At 43.7% G+C, this 27,793-nt stretch overlaps 1 protein-coding gene across 1 annotated transcript; it reads right to left on the bottom strand.

The window, feature by feature from the left end:
* Positions 1 to 26,405, bottom strand: LOC119446459 (DNA repair protein REV1). The gene is made up of 16 exons (XM_037710892.2): positions 26,183 to 26,405; positions 25,914 to 26,052; positions 25,262 to 25,427; positions 24,621 to 25,162; positions 22,948 to 23,206; positions 21,639 to 21,793; positions 20,363 to 20,482; positions 19,109 to 19,329; positions 16,286 to 16,387; positions 15,449 to 15,622; positions 12,064 to 12,261; positions 8,466 to 8,560; positions 7,308 to 7,503; positions 4,872 to 4,980; positions 2,222 to 2,327; positions 1 to 1,606 (listed from the first exon to the last, which is right to left on the bottom strand). Exons 1-16 carry the CDS (start codon positions 26,243 to 26,245, stop codon positions 1,489 to 1,491), a joined length of 2,763 nt encoding a protein of 920 aa, XP_037566820.1. The 5' UTR covers positions 26,246 to 26,405; the 3' UTR covers positions 1 to 1,488.
* Between the last annotated feature and the right edge of the window lie 1,388 nt (positions 26,406 to 27,793).

Here is a 27,793-nt window from a genome sequence, read left to right as displayed (position 1 = left end):
TAAATTGGAAAATCATTTTATTTTTGTAAAGACAAGAAAGATGCTCCATACATACTTCACAAGTGCAATGAAATGTTTCAACAGTGTCCAAACAGTAATATACATAAATAATGTTTATATGAATAAATATAACACCATGCATGTAACTTATTACTATGAGGACAAAGAAGAAAAAAGGCCTTCTGAACTCGTAAAACTTCTTTCAAACCAAAATCAATAAACAACAAACACTCGTTACGTTGAGCTTCGTGACGCATAATCCTGTAGAAACAGCAGGATGTATAACTCCTCGGGCACAAGCATACGAGGTTATTAAAAGCATGTAGAGAATGCAGCAAACTCTAAACAACACTGGGACAAACAGAAGATTTCACCTCTGGGCATGACATGCATTCTGTAATGGCCATAAATGTATTTTAAAAAGAAAATATTTTGCTCGATTGCGATGTGTTACCGTTTACAGTGACACCAGACATGTAGATAAAAGCAACAATGCTGACTTCTTGGGATGTTCTGGTCAACCAAAGCACATGGAAGGTTCGTTGCAACAATCTTCTGGTCTACAGCTGTGTCGAGCGGCACAGCCTTATCTTTTGACGAAAAGAGTTGCACGACGCCAGAATGCTTCAACACATTCTGTCCTTTTTTGAAAAATGTCGCAACACATTTCCACGACCATGCTGCTGTTCCTGTCTGCTTCTCTGGTATTACGATAAAACAATAACTGCATTGTGTACAAGTTGGGACAAAGCCCTCGAAAGTCCACCAACCTAACTAATTTGAGGGTGGTAAAACACTATGCAGCTCGCCGGCCCAACATATTTGCAAATACAGTGGCTTTCCAGTTAAAACTTCGTCAGTGGGTAACTAGTAAAGCAAAGCTTTGCATGTGTTCATCTCAATTAGATTGAAATGCTTTCAATTGCACTACAGCGAATGCCAGTGATATGCACCGTTGCTCGGTGCGTGGTACGCAGGCAGTGCCAGTGCCCTCAATATTACTTCGGCTCGAAGACGCTGGTCATTCAGACAAGGCGACTCGAGCCTCGAAGAAATGAGCAATATAGTACGTGTTTGGAATGCTTCGGGGAGAACGCATGTCACCTTCATTCAGTCGATCAACAGCCAGCATTGAAAATGCAATGAAGGATACCCGTTTTTAAATACCGGCAGCTTTTTTTTTTCCTCCATAACACTGTCTTTCAAAAACTCAACGGGGATGCGCATGTGAAAAAAAAAAAAGGAGAAGGAAATATACAGACATACAAAAGCTCAGACATTATCTTGTTGTAAAGTTATAACAAGTGTTCTATGACACTAGGCCTTTCGAATCAAGCATTCTTTCTTTTTTTCCCTTCCTGCAGCAACATTCATTGAAATGCCTGCAACAGTGCAAAAAGTGCATGTAAAACTAGAAAAAAAAAATAAAAGCAAAAAAAAAGTGGCTGTAGACAACTCAGCCCGCACGTAGTAGTAAAATTGCCTTTTCTAAAATATCGGCACTTTCATGAAGTGCCCAAACACCTGAAGGACCTCGCCTTGCACAGTGTTGACGACTTTCATGTATGTGTCTTGCCAAAGCTGGGCTCCGTTTTTCTGGACGGTCCTGAAAGGAGCAAGTAACGTGAAAGTGAAGTTGGACGGCCTTGTACCATAGAGGGAGGAAAGAAGCTAGTCTCAACAGAGATCAATATCACACAGGTTGCGTTTGTCCATAACGCCGTTCTCTTTGTAAAAAGCACACCTTGCACCGCAGATGCGAAACAGATGTTGCAGTGCGCGTATACAAACACCCACAAGCCTGCCCTGCACTCTCAAGTGACATGATAACATGCTAATTAGACTATGGTTACCTTCAGGCATTCTGTTCCCTGGCTTATTGAATTAACACACTGAAAGTGATAATCTGAGAATACCCTCAACTCCTGTTCACCCTGCTCTTGGCTCATCACTGTAAGATGTGTAACTGCTTTCTCTTGTCCACTGTTGGGTGGTATGCACTACAGACTTTCCGGGCAGGTGCAGAAGGCAACGGAAAGGTGTCATACGTGGCCTAGGACTTAATGCAACTGACACAGTAACATAAAAAACATTAAGGGAGACAAAGGACACTGTTATTGCGATCACAATGTCCAGTACATTTGACCCTTTGGGCTTCTGTGTCCCATGAAGCTTCATTTTTTATAACCACATATAGCACAGTTATCTCCAAATCGCTCACCTGTGAAAGAACTTGAGTAGAACATCTAGCATTTCCAGGTTTCTCTCATGGACAATGCTGCACAGGACATTTGTCCACGCTATCACATCCGAATTGAGAACAGAATCTGTGAAGAGAAACAAACAAACAGGCTTGCATGACCCTGTTGTCCATATATTTTCCCAGTATTCGGCCAATTGCTTACTATGCTTACTTTCACCTGTGACAATTTAAAACAAATGAACTAAAAAAAAAATCGCAGCCATTCCACTCTGTGAATGCGGGCTAGCAGCGGCGCTGTAAAAGAACTACAGGACGGTCACTGTGCGAGTAACTACGTTTGCTGACAATGCACAACTCTGCAAACACGCACAATCGCTACTAATAGCTGCTCGACCTGTCGAGGTGTCCAAATTGAAACTTTCCAAGCGTCTCAAGACGCTGGCTTGCCCGCAACAAATTTATAAGGGCGTTCTATGCCGCTTGTCGATGCATGCGTCTGTGGCGTAATGGTTTCAAAGTCGGGCTTCTGTGCTGGAGGTCCTGTGTTCGAATCCTGCTGGTGAATGGTTTTAATAATGTTTATTTATTTATTATGCATAACTTTGTTGAAAATGACGAATTTACAAAGTCGAAGAGACGTTTAAAGCCAGAAGGATGAGCTTTAGGCAAATCCATGTACTTCCCATAATTACAATGTTGGCTGAACCGCCCCGACTGCAGCTCCTATAGGCATTAGAGCCAGAGTTCCCTCTAGTAATTATTGTATGAAACTATGTATTGGGTGGTTTCTTAGCTTCGCTTTCCTCTTGCCATACTAGGTGTCAGCACATGCCTTACTGGTTTGCTTTGCCTCCTCATAGAGTGCAAGGGAGTTTTGAAGCGTGGACATTGAAAAATCTATGGGAGGGTAGACATATACAGCTCCACTGTAATAACCTGATGATTAACTAGAGCAGTCCCAAGTTCTGACAGTGTTCTCGTCGCATTTGCAGCCATGGCAAGTTATGTACAGCAGCAAGCAAAGGCTTGAAGACCATGGCATCAGCAAAAAATACAAATTTCTTTAGTACAGATTCACAATGTGGAATTGCTTCAATAGACTGCATTTGTTGAACAGGTGCATGTAGGCTATATTACTTGATTTTAGCCGCCATGCCCAGGCTGTGATGAATTTTTTTTTTTTTTCGTGCCACCGTTTGTTTCCAAACTTGTTACTCAAGACAATACGAACTGCACTGGGCCAGAATGAAACACACATGGGAAAAGGCTAAAGGCGCTTTGATTAAAACTGCCTCTGAAAGGACTTGTGATAGCGAGATTACTTTTCTTGCACATGGTGGTGCTGATGTATGTGCCCCATGAGCAGTGGCTTCAGGTGCATGTTGGCGAAATTGTACTCACAAGGCGCATATACCTACTAAATGCCAGAAGTGCGGTGAAGCGTCTGGTGGTGAAGCTTTGAGATTGATAAATACTCTGTTTGCTGCTATATGGCACTGTGGTGCCACCTACCATGCACTTTGCGAATCATGGCTGTCACCACAAAATTCTGTAGCGCACATTTGCACTTTGGAATTTTCTTTAGGGTGGGGGGAGGGGTGATTATACACGACATACAAGCGTCATCAGACAAGATGAAGCGAACCAATGCAAACACTTAGTACAACTTGCTATCACAAGTACACATTTGCATGACTAGGCATCTTGGAGGCACATATGACACATGAGGCTTCACGAACCAGTGCAAACACCACGAGCAACTTGCTATTGCAAGGAAAAATACTTAACATCTCTTAGGGATAAATCACTTGGAATGTGATATGCTCTTTGCTATGTGGCCAACTCGTAAACATTCTGTGAACCCAAAACTCAGCATCTATGCAAAAACCAAGATGATGTGAAATGGCATGCATGGAAAACAAACAATATTCTATTTCACTTTCACATATTATCATCTTCTTCCAGCCCTTTGACACATTATCCATAGCCACTTCTCACACATTATCAGGGGGGAAAAATGCATTAGAAGTGTTCAAAAGCACCAGTTCATTTAATATAAATGCGTAGCAAACACATTAAAACACACTGTTTAAGCACGCTGCTGGTGTGGTAGACATTGCCAGTTGACAGCCTTTCAAGCTGTCCCCTAATAGCGGAGCTCTTGGTTTTGGTCATTTGTGGTTACACCTGTTGCGTATAACAGCTGCCCCTATGCTTACTATAGCAAAGCAGCTAATACGACATCAAGTGCAAGAAATGTTATATAACTATAAATGCTGAATGCTTTGGCATGCACCAATCATTCAGTGCAATTTTGTGGAGACTAACCACAAAAGCCAGACATCGTGAGTGAAATAGCTGTTAGCTGTTGCTTTCACAGGGTTGATCCCTGCTTTGCTTAGAATCACAATTTATCTCTGCAAATGCCACAATTGAGCATGAAAGACACATGCAGCCCCTTTGGAAAGTGCCTCTTGTGTGCACTAGTTGTGTGACCTCCACAACAAGCTTGTCTCTTGTGAAATAGCTTACAGCTTCTTTTTATGTCATTACGTGATCCTTCGAGGTATTATCTTTAAGCTTGCATTGTTTCTGCTCCCTTTTTGCTAACAACGATATCTCCCTGAATGGCACCAAAAGCCATCCCACAAAAGGTGCAATAACATACCGTTTGTTGTGTTAATCCACTGCTGCAGCAAAGCTTTGACTTGCTCCATCTTCTTTTCAGAGTCAATAACAGACTCAAACGTTTCTACAGCTGTCTGTACAGGTTTGGTCTAAAAGGACAAAGAGGAAAGATTTTAGTCACCTGCCTTTCTCGCCAAAACAATGTTCCTTTTTTCCCAAGACAAGCAAGTTGGCAATAATCTTTGATTCCCTGCTCATGTTAATTACAATTTGATGTAACTATTCCGCAGGCGGAGGAATCATACTTTCTACCCGCTACGCGTGTGTAGCAGGGCCATGGGAAGCAGTGTTTCAACATCTTACAAAAACATTTAAGAGAAAGAAAAATTGTGCAGGAACCACTGACAATAATTGTTAATGCAAGAGAATAGCTGAAAGGTTCCGGAAAGCTGTCTGGTTTATTAACGAAATGATGCGCTTGAAAGCATGTATTTTTTATAGTGAGGATATTTAGGTAGCATTTTGTAGATTAATTGTGCAGCAATTCTGCAGAGAACTGAGCTGTTAAACAGCACATCTGCAGAAGTAGTACAGTTGGCTATACATACTAACGACTTCCGTTAATTCGACCCTTCGACCTTAATTCGAGCCGTCGAAATTGATAGAATTATCCGGCAGGCTGAATTAAACAAGATGCAGAAAAAACTCAGAAACACACCGCTGATTCATTTGGCAGTACTTGCCCAATTCTAACATGCCCCCGAATCAAACGCACACCCACTTTCTATGCACTCAAAGTAGAAAACCTAACATAGAAATGAAATTAAAGCTCCTAAACAAAGTGAAAATCTAACGTGCACCAGATTATTTAGCACAAAAAAATGGGCAAGGATCTAATACGTGTTGCACAATGGTGGCTGGTTTCCTAAAGTCAGTTTTGCCGCAATAAATCCGTGATATGCGGTATAGCATACAAACGCCACGAAGGCAGTTTGGGTTTTTCGCCCAACAGCACCGCACAGGCAATTTACACCCCAATTTTCTTCAAAGAGAGAGAGAGAGAGAGAGAGAGGAGCATACGTTAGAATCGGGTAAATACCATAATCGGACACTGTGAGCTGCGATTATTGCCAGAAAATTTTCCTGGGGCAGGCCAAAAATAGGAGTTTTTGATGGGAGGAGACGTGCATTCAACGCATTCATTGTCCCCTAAGCTCCACCGAGACAGACGCTGCTACTAAACGGGTCACTATCAGAGTCACCAGACGGGTCATGCGTGTGTGTGTGGACTGGTCAAGTTTGAATTATCCGACCAAGGCCAATTTTAGGATCAAAATAACGAAAGTTTGGGCCCATAGATATGCATGGGCGATGGAGGGGACACCTTCAATCAAGATCGAATTAACCAAGAAATCGAATTAACTGGAGTCAAATTAACGAAAGTAGACTGTACATGCCATTTCGCCACATCCACCTTCAGGTGCCCCAAACCTCTTGTGCAATAGCATGTGCATCTCAAAGAGCTAAAATAGTTGGCAAACAATGCACGCCGAAACTCGGTTGCACAAGAGCATGGTGCCTTAGCATTGGCGCCTCTGTATCGGCAGTAAAGAAAGGCCTGACCACCACAGACCACCAACTACGAAAACAAGTGAAAGAGTCACAGAAAGCTACACCTTTAAAAAGGAAGTGAATGAAGTAAAATGAATGAAATGTCAACAAAGTGAAGTGAGTGAAAAATGAGGCTGCTGCAAAAACGGACCTACAGAGTCTCCAATGCTTTGACCGAACCTCGGCGATGCTGTCTTCCTGATAATTTTGCACGAGTTGGCACTCCAGTCTTAGGTTGTGAATACATATATGTGCCAGCATTGCAGCATGAAGGCAGCCAAGAAGCAGACATGGTGCATTTGCCAGGGCTGCGCTGTGCCACTTTGCGCAGACCTCTTCTTTAGTCAGTGTTGTAGAATTTTAGAAACAGTCTTAAAAAAAAAAAAAAAAAAACGATTTTTTTCTTGCTTTCCGAGCCCCCATGAAGGCATCTCAAGTGTTCTACAATTTTACGAGTCATATGTAAATCCTCTCTCTCTTTTTTTTTTCTCTGTGCACCCTATTGGTTCGGAGGGAAAGATACTTCCCATCGGAGTACATCCTCAAAAATGTTACACAAGCATTCAGAAAACAAACAAATCGTATTCCAATTGCATAAGTGTGACACTGTTAACGCATGGGCGTTAACAGTGTTCTAAAGAATCAGTATTTTTTAGCAATGAGAATGATAAGAGTGTTCCATTCCCCTATAGTGTGGGGAAAAAAGAGAAAATTGAGAACGTTGGTTCTCGCTTGTCAAGGAGTTAAAGATTCAACGTAATCACATCAGGCTAGCCCTGTGTAGCTAATGGATGGACATATGAGTAAGGGTGCAATGCTTTGAGGATAAGGCAAACAAAATCGAGCAGATGGAGTGTCTACTTACCATGTACTCCTTGAGAGAGTGGCATGCCAGGAGACGTGCTTTCTGCGGGCTGATGCTACCTTTCGGTGGCCTACCTCTTCTCCTACCCGTGGGTTGTGCTTTCGGCTTCGTTGATGCCGCTGATGATGGTGCCCCGCGATGGCTGTGGTTTGAACTTTTGGTGCTGCCGACACCACTAGTGCTAGCTGCTGTGTCTCTGCAAGATGAAAAGGAAATATTAATTTAAAATGCTGGGGCTTTACGTGCCAAAACCACGTTCTGATCATGAGGCAAGCTGTAGTGGGAGGCTCCAAATTTATTTTGACCACCTGGGGTTCTTTAACATGCACCCAATGCACAGTAAACAAGCGTTTTCGCATTCTGCCCCCAGTGGGATATGGCCGCTGCGGCCAGGATTGGACCCATGTTCCTGAGCTCAACAGTGCAACGTTATAGCCACTGGCCTACTGAGGCGGGTAAGACGAAAAGAGCACTCACATGCAAGCCAAAGCCATATCATGAATTGTCACCACCACTTCTAATAAATGCTGCCATTAGTTTGCTAAAAGGCTACAAAAGTTGTTCTTATATGCGTTATCCACACAACAAGTCAAGACAAATTGCCCAGCTGAATGTCAGAACACATAGCATACTTGGTGTGCCTGCCACAGCTTGTGCTAATGGTTGCGTCTGTAGAGGCACCAAGACTCTAATGTGAATTTAATAGCGCCATATATTGGATTATTGACTTTACGTTCCTAAAATTTCAATTTTGTTCTCCATGTTTGGCGAAACAGTGCATTAGAAAAGCATAATTGCCAAGTTAATTCAATTTATACCAGGGCAAACTGTGCAGTATTCTACACTATGGCATCTCGTGCAGTCAGAGTGGGAAATTCATTGCCTTTAAGTTCATGGCAGTTATTCCTGAAGCTGCTATGGCAGACTAAGGCAAAGGTGGGGGTTGTTCGAAATTTCTTGTCGTGTTAAAAGTAAACTTAGTCTAAGCGAAACTAAACAAAAGTTTCCAATATCTTCATCTTCCGCTTAGCAAGATTCGTCTCAAACGGAGTCCACTGTCGTTATCGTTATACAAATGCAGAGGACAGCTATAGGACTACCACATCCTTGACTCTACAACAGCACAGGACAACACAACAAAGGTAGCCCATCACTCACTTTGAGCGCAAAGGATTTCGCCGACTTTCTCTGTACATGGTCAGCACTTCATCCTTTATATCGGGAGGTAGGCTGTCCAACACAGCTGGGTCAATCTGTAAAGAATACTTCAGTTCAAATCTGGGCCTGACCTGCAGCTGTCCACAGAAGATTTAAGAGTACGCAAGTGGAGAAAGATATTGCAACGTGCAAAGGGAGGGACACGAGCCTTAGGAGGCCAAAAATAGTGAGAAATCTACTTTCCAAAACTGACATTTTCGACATCACCAACTCTTTCCGCACTGATCTGTGAGTTTCTGGCTTCATGGATTATCATTTCTGCCAAGAAGTGGACTTATAATGTGCCTATAAAGTGAATCTCAGCCAAAACTTACACTAACACAGTGCTTTTTCCATGACACACACATGCCGCTGGACACATGCTACCGTGATCATCTTGGTCTCATTTGAAAAAGCGGCATCTCGTCTTCATTTTCCTTGCTCCGTGCACGTGACAGTAGTGTGCCATCATCTGCTTCACGGGGTCAGCGTGCACACACGCATGCCGATTTTATTTTGTGTGGTCACCAGAGTGTGCACCTACTGCCTAATCAGTGAAGAAGTTCCGCACTAACCGTAAATTTGGAAAACACATGAAGTGGTCGCTGGCTGAGAACTTCAATAAACGCCCCTGGAGCCCCACAACTCGAAACATCCAAGATGCTGGACTCTCCAAACCTGCCACAATAGGCCTACAGCCAGACCAGTGAACTTGTCAGTTGCCAACAGCATTGTGGACAGTGACTGTGTACGCCATGATGCGCAAAATCTTGCTGCCACATCAGCTAGAACACAACTGGAAGAAATCAGAAGTGAGACTACAGCAGATGCCTGTTCCGGCAATGGAATAAAAATGAAGCTTTCTTGCCAAATGCACTGACATCGCAGACCTACCGCTTGATGCAACAATGTCCACCAATTGTGAGTTTGGAGCCGGCGAAGTACCTTGCTGGCGGTTGCAAAGTGCAAGATATGTAACAGCCAAGTAAAAATAGACAAAGGGGAGTGGTAGTACAGCCTCGCCATCAAGCTGCTGCTTGTGTGTGCGAACTGCAGCGAGACGTCAGCATGAGTTCGCCGCTTGTCCATGGAAATCAGATCAGCCCGTTTTTCGGAACGTGCTTGTCGCGCTTGCTAGGCAAGTGACCGGCAATCTGCAAACAGTGCTAAATGATGCGTTTTCAAAAATAAACATCACGCAGAACGGCCATCATACAAAAAATAGCAGGCGTATGTGAAGACCAGCACTACTCGCAACTCACAGCTGATGAGGATCAGCATCATTTGTGGAATTGGCACGCAAGTCCACCAAAAATCGGCAGCAAACTGTGAAAAAGTGGGACATGGCTGCGAATAGTCAGTGTGACTGTAGTCGAACCCGGATACATCCAACTTAAAGGGATTGCAAAATAGTTAGATATATAGATAATTCGAAATATAAGATATACCTATCTGAAGCTCATCTAAAAACACTGCACGTCTCGGATAGTCTCCCAAGAATGTGAAAAGCAGGAATTTACCGATCCCATGATGCTCGAGTCACTCAGTGAAAAGATTGAGTGCCATCCATTTCTTCTGGACTGCTTGTATCTGACCGGGAGACCTGTTGTGATCTTGAAGCAGCGTGGCAAATCTCTTTCTGATAATGAACGGCTGCAGGTAGTATGTTTCACTGCACGGTGGCTAGGTAGTTCTTTCCACTATTAGTATGCTTCACTGCATGACATGGCTGTGATGCAGTGAAGGTTACTACAACAAATCTTGCATTATGGAGTGCAAATAAGACCCTTGCTGCATGAGCCCTCCATGTTTCGAGGCACGCAATTTACCAATTTTTCCTCCATGGCATGTGCTGCCTCTTATATTCAATGCCTTGACAGCACCTGCCAGAACAATGCCACTTCGTCAACGTGAATATTTCCAATGACGCGAGAGGTGATCGCAGCTTCTTAGTACTGCACCGCTGCAAGTGTGCTTGCAGGGGTGCAGTGCTAAGAAAGGGGGCACATCATTCAATATATTGATTGTGGTGGTGAACGAGATTTCAATATATGCACAGTACAGTGCTATACTTTTGCATCAGATTTCCAAGGGGATGTTACAACTGTTTGATATAGGCAATAATTCGATATACCCAAGTTCGAAATATGCGGTTTCAACTGTAAAGCATGGAGCTTATTATCCTATTCTCTAAGTTAAGGCTATGTGCCTGGAACTCGCTAAGCTGTTTAAACTGTAAATATGTAAACGAATAAGGTTTTCTTTGTTTTTTCTCAATTTTCTCAAAACACGTTTTTTGGTCCCTTAACTAGTTTCTGGGAGCGATATCTCATGAACTAGAACAGCTACAGCTATACATAAAGCCTAATATGTAGATCATGTAGGAAGCTGGGAGCGCATTTTTAATTTGTTACCCATAATTTTTTCCTTCGTAGCCATGGTACAAACAGTGCAGTTTGATCATCTGCGGAATGAATAATTATAATTTGATTCGAAAACTGCTTCTGGCACTGAATTTATTGCATATTCTATCCAATAATATGAGCTTTCTGTTGAGCAGTCTTTCATTTTGTCTCCAAAAACAATGGAGTGGCAGCTTTACCTATCTCCTGAACTACTTGATGTACAAAAAAAAAAAAAAAAAAAAAAAACTAATTGCATAGTTGAAATCAGCATGAAAAACTTCACAATCTTCTGTATTTTCACCATGTATGGCCATAAAATACAGAAAATATCTCAACAACCCATGTCCCCCCTTAAGGTTAAAGGTTATGTTTGAGACTTGCTTTCCATCAAACTGTCCCTCAATGTCTATAATTGCTCTGAAAATTTTGATTTTTTCATGTCTATGTGCGAGCCTGTTTTGTCAAAAGCGTAGAAACTGAGCACCTTCATTTTGCTACGAAGAGCTATTGACACTGCATTCGCTGTCAATCCCATCCTTCAAACCGACTGTCCACGAAGGAGTATTGTCCTCCCAACTTGCCCCCACACCCTTACCTTGCTCTAAAACAGATTGTCAGGTGGCGCCACCTTGCTGTGTCGCAGTAAGGTTACTTTACACATACAGAGATAGAGGTTTTAATGAAGAGAAAGAACCTAAAGTAGAGATAGGCAATGTGTTAGACTGCAACGGACAATGCAAAAAAAGCAGGTTAGGTGACTATCAAAGGGGATGCCATCGCAAATCATCATCAGTAGTGGTAGCAGAGTAGCGGTAACAGAGAATCGAGTTGCAGACCCACATCGAATCGTGCTGCAATTCCATCAAGCTTCCAAGACATCATCAACATAAGGTCATTGCAAGTTACCCCAAGTTTCTTTTAGTACAGTAGAAGACGCCATGAACACAGAACCACAAATGAATAACCACATATGTGCAATAGTTTGATTGCTCATGACTCATCGCTGCAGCTGCAGCATAAGAGTTGTTCACTGTCTATGACGCGTGGCTATTGAAAAGTCGTGCAGATCTCCCCATAATGCGTTTTTTTTTTCTTGTTTCTTGTTCACGATGTGGCCTTGTGATGCAGAAGAGACGGCGTGCAAATCTGCTCACCTCCGAGAACGCCGGAAGACTGACGGCCTTGGGTAGTGACTCCGCCGTGCCATTGGTCGTTCCTGCCAGTCCGGAGCTCGGCCCCGCTGCTTCGTGGTTTTCTGGTGGCCTACTAGTCGTAAGGAAGTCCAGCATCGTCTTCACACCGCCACCTTGCCCCGATGGTAGCGGCTCCAGTCTTCCAACTTGAATGCCCACCTGTGAAACAAATTCAGTGCTATGGCTTTTGAAATGTCTTTACTTCTAATACATTGCAACTAATCAAGCACTCGAGCTATACAAGAAATTCAATTGAAGACCTCGTGCCATATCTCACAAGTGGGCTTCTGCACACAGCCAGGTTGCAAAGTGGCTTGCAATGTAATGCAACTGTAGGTCAAGAGTTCCGCGTGGCATGGGTCTAACGTCATGCCAGGCTAGACAATCAAAAGCACAACTCGATAGCGTTAAGGGCCCCGTGTTGCAGAAAATCTGGCGTCGGTGTCGACATAGGTGTCGGCGGCTGAGAAAATCATCCTGAACCACGCATCTCCAACCACACAGGCCCTCCGCGTGGCGCAGAGGCGTTATTGAACTATAATTGAATTTCTGAAAGTAAAATGCGTAAGAAAATCCATAACATACGACTTACGCACACCTACAGACACAATAGCGTCGGATTGTAATTTGAATATATGAGAAAAAATAATTCTGTTATGCAGAAACTCAAACACAAACCCCTTTTCCTGCTGCCGTTTGAGGTCTGCCTAAATGTAGGAGTGGCACGGCCTGCTCGGTTCCTTGAAACACCATGAAAGAAAAGAAATAGAAAGCTCGCCTTCGCGCATAGCATTCGCTGCCAGCATTCCCCGGTAGACATTATGGTTACATAAGCTGCAGTTGCCGGGAAGCGTGAGAAGCAGTCAGGGATCTTTGAATGCTATTGCGTTCCACTCTTAAAGGCAAAGCCTTAAGCATCCTTCCAAATTTTTAATTAGTTGATAGGAACTTCTAACAGCACAAAGAACGCAGCTGAGTAAAAAGGACAGATAAAGAAATTAGCAGAATGTGAGGGATTACCGTATTTACTTGTGCAAGGCCTGCACATTCTTCTTCCAAATTTTTTACAGGTTGAGTGCTTGACACAACGCAGACTTATGGCTACTCAGTAAAGCCTCGAACTGCAACTCGGACTGCTACACACAATAACGCAACCACTGGCGGCCGACTATGAACACTTTAATTAAGTCGTTCTTGTTGCCCTCCCAAAGCTGGTCGTCCTCTGTGTCGTTTACGCTGTTTGAGATTCCCGCCACCTTGAAGCTCTTAAAGGGGCCCTGAAACACTTTTTGAACGTAGCAAGAAAACGTTGCCGATCCGTCATAGAGGCTGCTGTGAACAAGTGAGCCAAGTATTAATGCACTGCATGCAGCATGGAATTTACTTTTTGTATAAAAAAAATAGAAAGAAAAATATCAGCAAGAAATTGCTTGCTCTTGCTTCTGCAATGCCATCATGCAGTGTTTTCGAGAGCAGCTGGCCCACGAACACTACTGCCTGATTTTGTGATCGCGATAGCATTCTCAGTAATACATAATTGCTAATTTTGAGTTAGATAAATGAAAAATATATATGTATATATATTTCATCTTTGCACTGCGCGTAGCTGCGTCGGCTGCATGTGGCCTCCGAGATGGCAGCAGCAGGTTGTATAGTGTATGCAGACTACTATGGCTGCCACAGGGTGCCGCGACAAACCCCTTTCGTTGCCGCGACACTCAACTTTTGGTCGGGGCTTTGCCCTCTTGGCTTCTCCGCTGTGTAGCTTTTGAAAAGAGAGAGAAAGTCGGAGTCGGAGACAAAGAGAGAGAGAGAGAAAGTCAAGTATCGATGCGTTAACGCCACTTATAGTTGAAGGATTCAAAGCATTGTTGCGGCACAAGAGTCGCGAGATGACATCCTTTAATAGTGGGGCCATGCTATGATTCGTTAGAAAAGTGTTTCCAGGGCCCCTTTAATGACAGTCTTAAACAAAACCGTGCACCATGCATTCAAAATTGATGTGAACACTTTGCAGCCATGCGTCGTACATGCGCTTGAAAGCATGATGCAACTAAGCAACACAGCTGATGACGTTGATGCATTCTGAATCTATGCCACGTGATATGGTGGGACACGGTAATGATAATGATCTCATCTTTGGCAAGACAGTACTTGTACTCCATTTCATACATAGCAGGTAATGCTGCGAAGGCTAAAGCGACTTCGCTCACTGTCTGCATCCGCAACCAAAAAGTAGTGCATCACATATGAAAGAAATATATCATGTACGTGCCATGTAGCTTGATGTAAAATTAAGCCTCGTTCTTTTACATCACAACATATGACAATCTTTTGTCATATCTTGACATAAAAAGGCGTTGGAGACACAAGCCTATTTACAACCAAACAAGTGGAGTAACACGTTTCTGCAACCAGCAGCCACAGCATGACTTGTGTCTACAACCTGCGCATGGTATGTCACTTACTAAAAGCATAAATATGCACAATATGTGAAGTAAATTTGCATTCACAAGTCGTAGTTGTAATATATGAAGTAGTTATTTCGTGGAAAATGTTGCAGACCAAGAACCTTCGCTGCAAAATGTGCAGAGTGAGACCACTATGGTAGCATTACTTGAGTAGCTTACGCATCGTTGCCTGCTATGTGTAAAAACAAAGTACAATGCCATCCAGAAGTGGCTAGCAGAAATTAATCAGCACATAGGTATGCACGTGATTGTCAGTGTCAGTGAAATATTCTTATTCTTCAAGATTTTTGCACTGCAAAGCGGGGTGCCTTGCACAAGTAAATATGATAATACAGTGGAACCTCGTTGATACCATCTTCACGGGAACCGGAAAATAAAGCGTATCCCATACAAAAATCATACCATCCAACGTATTATCCAACCAAATCGTATTTTTGGGAAAAGAAAAAAAAAAAAACGTATCATCCCAAAAAACGTATTAAGCAGAATCATATCAACGAGGTTCCACTGTATAAGTCGAACCTCAATACAACAAGCACGGATATAGCGAATTATTGCACATAAAGAATTAAATTTTAGGTGTGTCTTGGTGATTATGCATGCAACGAATACATGTTTATAACGAGTATCGGATATAACAAAGGTATTTTTAAGTTGTATCCAATATTGTTATAATGAGGTTCGACTGTACTTTTTCCGACCGTGTCTCTTGCTGTTCACTTCAAGCGCAAACCAACTCTTCAACTACACCAAAGAGACTAGCTTATTTTAAAAGGGATTATGCAACTTTCCATGCACATATCCATATGAGGGAAGTTGAGATTCTTTGTTTGCCCCATGAACTGTTTGTAAACAGCGGTGCAAGAGTTTCTCACCCCTCGGATGTCGGATGCCACGAGGTGCATCTGCATCGCCAGGCTGTAGCACTCCTTTGAGATGGTGGCCTTGCTAGCCGTCGCTGCCAGCAGATGGGAAGACTTGGCCAGATTGTCGCACAAACCATGACCCATGTACTTAGCCGGGTTCAAGGGGGCGTCTTTCTGCCGCACCTGCATGCGGGAATGCGCTTCGTTACAACAGAAGCCGGACAGTGCATGCAATCAAGCCTTTGTCAGGCTGGCTGGTATGTATTTATTGCAGGAAAAAAATGTGTGGTGTGATAACTGGAAAGCGACACACAAACGTGGAATGTGCTAAGCTGTGGTGATGGTCCAAAAAGGTGAAGCTTAACATTGACGAAGGACGGCACTGTCCTGGGTTGGTTGCTGTTGCTTTGTAAAAAATGCATAAGGCGCAGATAGAAGAAAAAAAAAAAATACAGAGAAAGAACACATTGGACAACACACTTCGATCTGCATGTGGCGTTCTTTCTTCTTTTTTTTTTCATTCTTGCTCAATTCATTTGCTAACTACATACTGATGCCTAGATGAATGTAGTTCAAAACAAATGTAGTTTACTTATACATTTGTCATTGCACCCTACAGAGTAGTCGGCAGTGCTTGCATTGGTTTAAGTACGCACTAGAGCATTTACTATGTTATAGTGATGGGCTTATCTCACTAATGAAGTGACGATAACATACTTGAATGTTCCAGTACACCAGGTGCGTCTTGCAGGAGAACGATAACATAATAACAGTGATAGCTTGGTGAAAGTGATTACCAGTTAAAACTAAAACAATGCATGCTTCTCAATATGTACACAAGCTCACCTTGACTTTCAGAGTAATGGTGCGTCCTTGAACGCCAGCCTCCATTAGTCTCCTCTCCACCTCAGTAGACAGCTGGCCAATGAACTTTATCATGTCAGTAGGCTGAAAGAGAACAGAACATCTTCTTATTACCATGTTGCTCTCACTGGTGGTGTATACAAACAAACAGAAAAAAATTCATTGTGATGCAGGTTCAGTTTTGTTCTGTTTGAAAACAATATCCCCTGCACTTTATTGAACTTAATAATGACAAGTTAAGGACAGGTAGGGCTTTTAACACAAGAAAGTTGAAACAGCAATGATTTATTGAATATGTGCTGCAGGTAAAAATTGTACTATAGTAGCATCCCAACTGTTATCTACAGGCATGAAAATGTGCACAGACTGCAAAGTATAATATCTTTCTCTGTAAACAAACAGCATGATAATGTTTAGCATACCAAATAATTTGTTTAACATTGTCATTAATAAAAAAAAAAAAGAAAACTGTGCAGTTGAGGCAAACTGACCTATTTAGCCATGCATTAAGAATTATTCAGTACAGCTGATATCAGGCAGCGCAGGATAATGGCTGATGAGTTTTTTAATTAGGCAAAATAATTTAGTATTTAATAAACAACTTTAAAGCATGAGTTAGTAGCAGCACCAACTAGGCAACGCGCAGAGCTGTGGCCGACGCCCTCCGCGTTTGCACCGAACGCGCGCGGTGTCCGTGACTGCAGCCAGCGCCTCTGGCAGCGGCTCAGCAGGTTTTCACCAGAGAAAAATTGGACACTCGTCGAGTAGTGTCGGAAGTTGCTGCCTCTTCTCGCCTCGCAACATTTCAAAATAAGTTCCTATTGTAGATCTGTGTTTACTTGTGTTTACGCAATTGCATCACGTGCAACACATGGACGCAACTTCTACAAGTCAAAAATGAGGTCGAGGGGCTTCAGTGCTATCAGACAACTAATTTAGTTGTGCAAGAATGTCAATGTTACAGTGTTTGAGTGCGATACTATCGAAGCTGCTACATGCACCATTTTGTCACTGACACCGAAACGTGTCAGGCCCAACTGTCACTTATCTCATGCCAAAGATTATTATCAGCTTTGCAATGCACGTGACTAATCCTTTATCCTTGCCAGGTGCTAGCTCCGCAGGTGGTAGTAAATCCGTACCTATTGCTGAACCAGCCACTGAACAAGTATTACAAATGATTTAATAAAGGACCATATAGCGCTTCTGATGCTGACATTCAACAGCAGACACCAGCATGCATGACAAGCAGTTGTCCTGTGTCCAACCTGTATTGCAGCAAATTAGAAAATTGCGCATGTGCATGACGGTGTTGTGTCATTTAAATAAAAGCAAAAAATAATGACACTTTCTAAATGACTAATTTCTAGTATATTTTATACAGCATAGACCACTCCTAACATAACTGAAGTTGTGAATTCCCACACTATAAACAAAACTTTTTTAAAAGGCTGTACACGTGCAAAACATGTAGACCAAGCAGCCACCTGTGTCCGGGAATCAAAGCGTCCAAATTGGTGGGCCCTCACTTTTGTTGGCGAGGTGGTTCCTCCACTTTCCAAGTGCTGTACAGCCACCGCAAAGCATTTCATTTACTGTGCACCAAACTGCAACTTTTGCTGCCGACTCCTAATGATATGGGGGTGGTTAGGCCTAGCCGGCATACCATCACGGGAAGCTCCCCCTTAATATATGTTTGTACCCGCAGATGAATACATGGAGATCTGGTGCAACATTACACTCAAAGGCTGACCTAACGGCAGTGCCCATGAAGCGGAGTTTGTGGTTGTTCAGCTGGCAACTACCGCAAACAAGTACAGCAAAAGTTTGCATGTGCGCGTACTGGTAAGAACGGTGAAAGTTCACGTGTGGAATTTGGAGGAATTTGGAATTGGAACTGAGGAATTTGGAGAACACAGTGGAAGCTGACAGCGTTATGGAGTCAAGGTCGCATGCGTGATGTCTACACTTCATCGGGCGAACGCGGGACACACTCTAGACTTCGACCAATTTTTTCTGCAGTACTGGACTTGGAAAAAACAACAAATCGATTTTACCATCGAAATTTGTTTCTCCAGCCTGCCCGATAATTCAGACATTTTTGCGACCCTGTCTGTGTCCGAAAAAAATCAGTCGACGATATATTTACTTTCCACACACAAACTGCAGAACCGAAGAGTGACAAATGTGCACATGTTCGGTGCTGACCACGCGCTGCTGACAGGCAGCCAGAGCAAAAGGCTTTTCTGTCACCTATGCAACCCCCGCACGCTCACTGAGCCAGCACACTGCTACCATGTTTTTTTTCCTCCGTTTCTTGCTTGCTCGCTCACTCCGTGCCTCATTCCTCTGTCTCCGCATCGCCTTCATCGCTCTCTTCTCGACCGGCAAACCTTGTTGTGAAGTGCACTCGGTACCTTGCTTGTTTGCGAGATTTCTCGGTAACCACATCATAACCGGTATTTCGTCTCGCATGGTTGCACATAAGTGGTATGAATATTCATTGAGCTCTATGGGAAGATAAGCGGGAGTAGTGGTCTCAGCTACACCACCAATTGTCATTGCCACTAATTTCAAGTGACACTTTAGTTTTCCATTAGTGCTGAGCTTCAAAAGTTGCACTCAGTGAAAAGAACTGTGCTTGCTCATAGTCGCCAGATGAGGTGTCATACATGACACCTCGAAGTGGTTTGACGTGTTTTTCGCATGGTGAGCACTCCTTAGAGAAATCTGGCAGATTTTGTACTCTGTGTGAATGCACAAGGTAACCCAGCAAGTAGGTCAAGAATATGCAGTAAGCCTCACCTCTTTGAAGCGAATGCCGTAGTTGACCTCTGCCGACACAGACTTCCGCATTTTGTCGAATTGCAGCCCCCGGTTGTCGACGCCCCTGGCGTAGTTGTACAGGAGAGATGACGTCTTGACGCCGAACTTGGCCTTGAGCGTTTCCAATGGCAGTGCTTGGAGCTGCTTGCATGTTTCCACACCCATCTCCGACAGCTGAGTCTGCAGCCTGTAGCCGACGCCTACGACCAAACCAGAAGCCACATCAGATTTTCAGATGGATAAAAGTTGCAAAATTGCCACGCGACTAGCTACTCGAGGCACTTAGCGTGTATTCGTGGGCACCAGCATAATCGCTGGTGCCCGCGTGTCTTCCAGAAAGTACTACACAATTCGCGTTGTGCATACATACTGATTACACAAAGCTCAGCGAGAGCATGCACAACAAATAGAATCAACGATAACATTCGAGTAACTTCCGAATCATGCAGGCGCATCTTGCGCTGAGCGACAGCTTTTAAGTTAGTGGGTGAAATACAGTCCCCTGAAAAAGGATAAATAAGTACATGTGTCAATACGTCACTGCAGCAAGAAGTGTAGTGTGAAGAAGACAAAGATGCAAAAAGATAGAAATTAAGTATCGTACAGTTAACTATTAAAGGCAACATGCACTTGGTCTTCTACCTTGGGTTATCACCAATATATGACAAAGTAACACATTAGGTACAAATGTATGTTCGATGGATCATATCAGCCACATTTTTCCAATAAAGGTTAGAAAATGTTCCAGTTATACCGCTTTTATTACTGGTTAGGTGTTCTCTTTAACACCTAACCCGTGGGGTGAGGACCATATTGTGCAACAAAATGCTTACACAACCTCCTTATACCCCAGGCACTACACTTCTTGATGTAGTGGCGCACCAAAAAGCCGAAATAGAAATACTAGTCAGGACAGCTAGGTGTTTTATTTTGCCAACACCACCTGGACTCGGGGACAACCTGAGAATTCATTACGAGCTACACCCAGTAAATCGCTCTGCATCTGCCCTCAGTGCCTTCATGCTGCAAAACAGTTTCTGAGAGGCGCCAATATTGAAAGAACTTTGCCTCCGTCACGACAATCAGAGAAATGAGTGAACATAATTTGCTGGTGCATCCATACAATACTCTTTCAGTTGGACTGTAACCTTGCCACTGCAGTGGCTGTACAGTCCTTAGGGCGGTCAACTTCAATAGACTACTGGCACGCTGCCTTTCAGAGTGTCTCCTTACCCGGAAGGTCCTTAACGTTGACATTTTCAAAGAATGTTAGAAGATTGCTGCTGTCCACAAAATGATGACCATTTGGCTTGGCGAACCGATTGGCGACCCTTGCTGCCAGCATGTTAGGCCCTTGAAAAAAGAAATTGAAGTTAAGGAAAGTAAAGATGAAAGGAAGACAATGGCAGTGATTGGTGGCGGCCATGACATGTTTCCGCCTCCTGCAATGGCTTTCAGTGCTTGCAGTGTGCAAAAGCATAGCCTTTGAGATTAGCTTCCATTACTCCTAAGAAGCTGTTGCTGGGGGTGCGGTTTAGATACTAACTATTATGTCTACACTAACAAAGTGACATTCAATGGCTTATCAATGATAAGTTTTAGAAGTATCTCCTGCAGTACCTGCATGAAGAAGAAAGCACCCTTAATATTAATTCATGCCATCTATTAAGTCATGTAGCACTGCCTGGCTGTAGCAGCGAAACAGAAAACATTAAAAGAAATTCCTGAGTCGGAAAACTTACAATTAGCATCGTTCTCACATTGCATTGATTCTCACTGCATTGATAGAATGGGTAGCATAGTAACATAACATCAAAGACTCTTTACAGTAAAACATCACACTAGACATTATTTCAGATCAATACACAGAGATGATTTGCTTAAACAGTAAGCCCGCAAGTGCTACAGTTGGGTCGAGTCAGCAACGGCACAGTCAGAAGTGCCAGTACTAACACTGCTGCACTAAGTCTACAAAGAGATTGTGTGGATGGCTCAAAACGTAACACAGTTGTCAACATCTCTTAATTTGGCTTTAACATTTCAAAAGGCATGGTGGTGAACAACTTGGTCCTGCAGGGTTTAACGTGATCGGGCCTAGATCTTCTCCGTGGGGATGGTGAGGTTTTGCCTCAGCGCCGACTCGCAGGCCTGCTGGACGGCCCAAAGGTGGTCGTCAAGGCTAGAGCTGCACAGAGCGCACAGGCTACAGCTGCACAAGACTCTTCCACCTTGATGGAAGAGTCTTGGGTGTACTGACTGCCTTATCGCCTATAATCTCCCACAACATGTGATTTATCGTGGCCGGGGCCGATCTGTAGATCTCGCATATATTTGTGGTGTATACCTCTGGGAAGATCCATGTATTTCTAAAATGTATTTGATTTTTTTGCAAACATTTAGTAATTCAAAGTAGTTTAGCGCATCTCACTGGGACCAATTTACCACAGGTCGACAGTATGGCAAATGCCGAGACAAAATTTCGTGCGAGTCATTCAGACAGTTCACATACCTAAACCCACTGATGCAGTGCAGAGGGTCTTCTCCTCTATCTTTTTTCTCAAAAATTCCGCAAATTCATTTGGTGAGCAGCTGGCCTGCTGCAGGACATTAGTGACGTCGGCAAACATCTCGTCACAGCTAATGGCTTCAATGTCCAATGTGAAACTGCATGAAAAAGATGTTCATGATGTGACACAGCTTTTGGAAACAGGAAAAGGCAGAGAGCTTGGGCTACTGCTCAAGCCCAGTTATTTTGCACAGGAGGCAAGGGAAGAGCCATAGAAATGTTCTTTCAGGTTGTCATATGAATAAAGAATGAATTCATGAGTGAAAGTGGTGCATGCAAGATGAGAGACACAAGGCAGAAAGACAACACACCACTAAGTATGTGAAAAACATGTGCACACAACGACATGAAACTTGGCAGTATTTTAGGTGTTGATCTAACTTGAAATATTGTATATCATCTCATTACATTGTGCAGATGAGTTGACAGCATGTAAGGAACATGGTATGCGAGGTCAGGATGGGTGAAAAGAGTGGGCAGAAGGACAAGGCGTATGTCCTGACAGAAGTCACAAGCCAATGAAATTGCCCTGTAGTGTATGTTAACAGTTACGCATGCTACATTTTAATAGTTTGTAAAAGCCTGTTAACACTACAAAATTAAGTAATGCAATGAAACTAAAAATGGCTAGAAAACAAAAATGGATGTGTTCATGGAATGTAACTCTACCTCAAATAGGTCAGCATTAGGATAACATTACCAGTCTTACTACACAAATTAAACAGTTTAAATGTTCAGTATAAGAACCTTCACAGTTTTGACAGCACCTGAATTTGTTTGAATGTTTTAATCTGTCGAAAATTCAACTGGTGCAGTGATTGCTGTCCGCAAATGGAAAGAACAAAATGGCTCCAAGACTTTTAAGGTGTACTGCAAAAATTAGTGCATATTCTTTACCTTCAAGCATGATCACTAGTGATTACTTAACAGGTCTGCTCACTGGGTCAGACTTGGTACAGCACAAGTACTGGCATTCCATGCTTTACATGAAGCCTGTGCCTGTCAAGCTCCCAGAGGGAATGCACTAAACTATACAGGTATTTGCACTGCAAAAGTTGTCAAAACAAAGGTTCTCCTTTCACACATACATATTATGCATTCATTTAGTCCTTGCGCAGTAACTTTTCAAGTACTTGCATGGCTACGACATCCCAACTAGCATCTACAGGTCAACTATTAATAGCCTTACAGAGGCGTATGTCAGACAAAACTCGAGCATGCTGTATCTGAAAGGAACAACTTGCATGCTTACCTCGCTACGATGTCGTACAGGAGCCTGGAGACCTCGTCGTAGCTTTCAAATTCATATGGTATGGCCACTAGGGCCGGGCACAACTTTCTTGCCTGTCCCAAATACATACGGCTTTTAACACCGGCCTTTCGTGCTTCATAACTGCAGCTTGCTACTTCTGAACAAGACACTAAATCGCTACGCTCGGTTTGGGAGTTCAGTGTAGCACAACTCGCTGAAGCAAGAGATGTTTTTCCGTGGCACACAGCTACTGGTTTTCCTAGCAAGAGGAAAAAGAAAACAAAGAAAGGGCGTTGGCTTTATGCAAAGCATGTGACAGATATATCATCAACCACAATGCACAGAGACAAACAAACACACATGTACAGAAACACCGATACTCACTCATCAATATTTTTGCAGGCTATGTACTCCCGCACATGTATGCAAACTCGCGCTTGTCAGCACTCATATTCCCATTCATGCCCACTCGTACTCACCAAAACTCACTCGCATTCGTAGTCACTGCCATTCACAATTACTGGCACGCAATCACATACCATACTCGCGTCCGAACTCTAGCAATGAAAGTTGAGCATTCACTTCATGTGAATAGCTTTTGTACAGCTGTTCAGCTACTCTTGCTTTATGCTTGGAGTTTTCAGCTCGCATGAGCACTTGACTTGGAGACATGATAAAAGCCCGAATGATGACTAGCCATTACGCAATAAGAAGCCTCGGCGCAGGTCCCCAACAGTGGAGAACCCTGTAACAAATAAAATATGCAGAACCATGGGACATATTCTGGGACGATCACTTTGGGCGATACTATCACCTCGACCATCAGGCGCACGCTGATTGGCTGGCTGAGCAAAACCGGGTGAGCTGATTGGCCGGTTGAGCACTATGTCACACAAAGGCAGCAGTATCACTGAAAGTGATCGTCCGAGAATATGCCCCCATAACTCAATAAGGCAGCTCATTCAGAGCTACGCATGGCACAAGTTACCAAGGTAAGTTTTTAGTTACGCTTCAAAGCCCGTCAAATAAAAAAAATTTAAAATACTTTGGTAAGCCATAGATTCCAATTAAAACATCATGCTTTTACAAATATGTAAACATAGACTGCAGTATACCTGCCTTGCCGTGACTGTACTAGCTATAAACTGTGTACTCGTGCCAGTCACTAAGTGGTTCATTTGAGAAAGAAAAGGTTGGCGCTCATGCCAGTCAAACACCTCAATCTGCAAGTTTCACCCTCTCCCACACATCTACTGCATGACACATGCCATGCACAAACCCAAGATAGCTATAACGCTAAAATTGTGGCCAGAGAAGCCTGATGTGTCATCAGCAATCCGCATATTAAGACTTATCCTACAAGCAGAAAATAATGCTGCACATGGCAACATTCTTTTCTTGTTGTACACTGGTGCTGCATTACCAACACTATATGTGCTACCCGACAACATTAACTTAAAGGCTTATAAAGTAGTACAAGAGCTTAAGTGCCAAGCAACAACTTTCAGTCAGGAAATCTCTGCCTATGTAAAAATATCCTGGATGCAGTAAGTATGCTTGGAGTCTAAGAGGAGATATCAATGGATAAAAATTAATTTTGGCTGTTGTATTGACTGTATTTTGGCTGTTATTTTTGCTTTCATGGTTTCAGGACACAGAACATGCAGGCTTACCTTTTAAGTGTGGCCTTGTACGGAGGCCAACGGAAACAAAAAAACAGTCCATGTCAATATGCATGATCACTTTATCTTCGCCCACAGACAGTTGCTCTCTCGAGCTTTTTGAAGTCAAATAGCATTTCAATTCTTCAATGCCGTCAAATGCACCACTGCTAACAGCTCTCTTCTGAGCGACGTAGTCTCTAAGCTTGATGCTTGCCGTCGATATGTGGTGCAGTCGTGACCTCCCGTAAAACTGCTCGAGGAATCCGGGATCTCCTGCTTTGCGTGGTTCGATGCTGTCCTTCTTTGATTCTTGGTTTACATTGTTTACACTGTTCTCGGCGTGACATTCTGTGTGCTCATCTTCGTCAGGACTGTTTTCGGAGGAAAGCCAGCTGTCTTGGTCATTGTTTTGACTTGTGGAATTTTGTGGACTGGCAGCTGAGGTTGATGGCTTCTCACATCTGACCACACTTAGCTTCTGCTGGCCATTCTTCAAATCAGGAGTGTAAAGAAGGTAGTCTTGAACGGGCAGCAGCTTCCCAGCTTGAACGCTAATTGGGTGAAAGGGAAAATGAAGGCAGTTAGACACTGTGTGAAACAACAAACACGCACAGGATTCATGGCACTTCGTAAACACACATGTTACTAACCTATCGGAGATCCAATTGGGCTTGACGACATAATCCCTCAGGTCTATTAGTTTTGCCGGTGGGAGGTTTGTTGCAATCATGTAGCAATTAGGTTTGCGCTTGTAATAATGCTGGTATGTGCCGCCATGTAGCATCATTATCCGCCTGATTTCTTCTGCAGTAGGATCTGCAATGCAACATTTTCCTTGAGGTGCGCACGTCAACAAAGAACCTGCAGCTTTGGTGGAGAAAATTCAGTGCACCAGAACAACTATGTTGTGCTCACGACTGTTGGTCGATGGGCGCTTTTCACGCGTAGTTGTTTATTAAAGCACGCGTTAATAGATCTATGGTGCATGGCACTTATCGCTCGCTAGTTATGTAGGAAGCGTGCTCCGATCACTACAATTTATAATTTTGCACACGCATGAGCCACGTCATCCAACCAGTGTCGAGGTTTCACAATTTGAGAATGCATGCAAAACGGTGAAACAGTGAACGCGTGTAGTACAAGGCGTCACATCAGTACCGCTTACAATGCAAAGAGCACTGACCCAGTGCAACATCGCTATCTGTGATGCGATCTATGACGCAGGTAACGGTGTTGCAACTGGGCAAATACAACCTTTTTAATCCCCGGTATAGCGAAAAACTGCAGCCACGGAACACCTACTTGTGTAGCCGTTGACGAAAACACTGATTCCTTTGAATATAGCTGATGACTGATCCTCCTGACTGGAGTCGATTTCGTTTTGAGCACTGTTGAGAAACTGGTTCTCCAGCTTCTGTATTTTCGCGTTCATGTAGCCTCCCTGCAAAAAAATCGGCACCAAATGCTGGTCACATATCTGAAGGCTTCGAGGTCGCCGCAGTTCACGGGGGTCTTAAAAAGAATGCTCTAATTACAGCAGTGTGCAACAAGTAAACAAGTAAGCTCCTTACAAATTCCTCGAACCCCGTGGGGCCGAAGCGCTTTCGCCTTGACCGCTTGCCCATAGCTGCCATCACCGGGGGTCATTCATTGATGCGGAGTGGTCATTCCTTGCGTTTCGCGCTACGAATGTGCACTGTAGTCGGTCCGTAAGGGCGTCTGCATCTTGGCAATGCTTCAATAACTCACTATATGCGCGCAGATTGCCCCGCATGCCTTTCCGCATCCCTCCAATCCGTTCATTGGTTTTCCACAGGAAACAGGAAGCGAGCGCCAACGTCGCGCCATCTAGACGGAAATACAGCGCCAAGTTTGAATTCACTTCGAACTTGGCTTCGAAACGCATCGAACTAACGAAACTCTCAGATCATTGTAAGGGGTTTTAAGCTTGCTGCAGGTAGTGCGTCCGGCACATATAACATCACTCCTCACGGGCCGCACGGACGCTTCAGGAGTGAGACGGCAGAGGAGTGTGTTGAGTTTGGGCATTTAGGAAAATGTGTGTTTGGAAAGCAGAGTTTTCGGACAGGAAAGCGTAATATATGTTTGAGACTTCTTTCGTAGCTACTGTCTCTCAGCCGCGATATTTATCTTCCTTTATTAAAGCGAATAGTTTTCTTTGGCTCTATTGCCCGTTTTCGTAGCATAGGCTGGCGGTCGGACTTTGAACACCGATATCAAGGGCGCGGGCTCAAGCGCAACCAAGTTGCGCGGCATGTTGGTCGACAACAGTAAATATATAAGATTAAAAGACATTCGAAAGAGAGAGAGAATAAACATCTTTATTACGTAAATGTATTCATTATTTTATTATGTCAGCCGAGTGCAGAGAAAGATAAGAACAAAACGGGACTCAAACGTGCACTATGGTACGTGCACTGAGCGAGGAGACCAACGCCGACAGAAACATAGTCCCCTAGAAGTGCCGGAAGTTCCCAAAGAATGGTAATCGCATTAATAAAAAGCGCTCAGTCTGCAGGTGGAAGCTGACCTCCAGACGTAGAGTTCCGCGTCTAAATTTTAACGCGATTAGCATTCTTGGGATATTTCACGCACTTACCGGTCAGTTTCCGTGTTCTAACCGTTTTACCGCAACTTCGGTCACTGGGTGGTCTATGGTCTGACGGGTAGAGCATCCGGCTGCTGTGCTGAGGGAAAAGTGTTCGAAACCAAGTGTTCGATGAGTACGTGACACTGGCCGTGGGTACTCCCGCTCTTTATTGAGGAAAAAGAAAAAAAAAGTCTCTTAAAATTTATATTCTGCTGGGTGGTACCGAACCCACGTCATTTATGTTCAGACAGCCAGGGATTTATAAACCCCCTCCCCCCCCCCCCCCCCCCCCCGCCAACAACCCCCTGACACAGTGGCGCACCGACGGGGGGGGGGGGGGGTATTTGGGGGTTGTACCCCCCCCCCCCCCCTGAGGCCAACCTATCCCCCCCCCTTTTGTTTAACCCATTTTCTTTCCTTGCGCATTTGAGTACTGCAACTAAGATGTAAGACGCGCAATCATCTGCACACTCGCAAAAAGCGCATTTTTTGACAATGTCCCGTGAAGAAATTGAAATTAGTGCTGTTTGGATGGTATTGGCAAACTGTCAACCCCCCCCTGGCAGAGATC

Source organism: Dermacentor silvarum, chromosome 3, assembly GCF_013339745.2.
Source record: "Dermacentor silvarum isolate Dsil-2018 chromosome 3, BIME_Dsil_1.4, whole genome shotgun sequence".
Classification (NCBI taxonomy): domain Eukaryota; kingdom Metazoa; phylum Arthropoda; class Arachnida; order Ixodida; family Ixodidae; genus Dermacentor; species Dermacentor silvarum.
The sequence above is the reverse complement of the archived record's forward strand: the minus strand, read 5'-3'. Positions and strand labels throughout refer to the sequence as shown.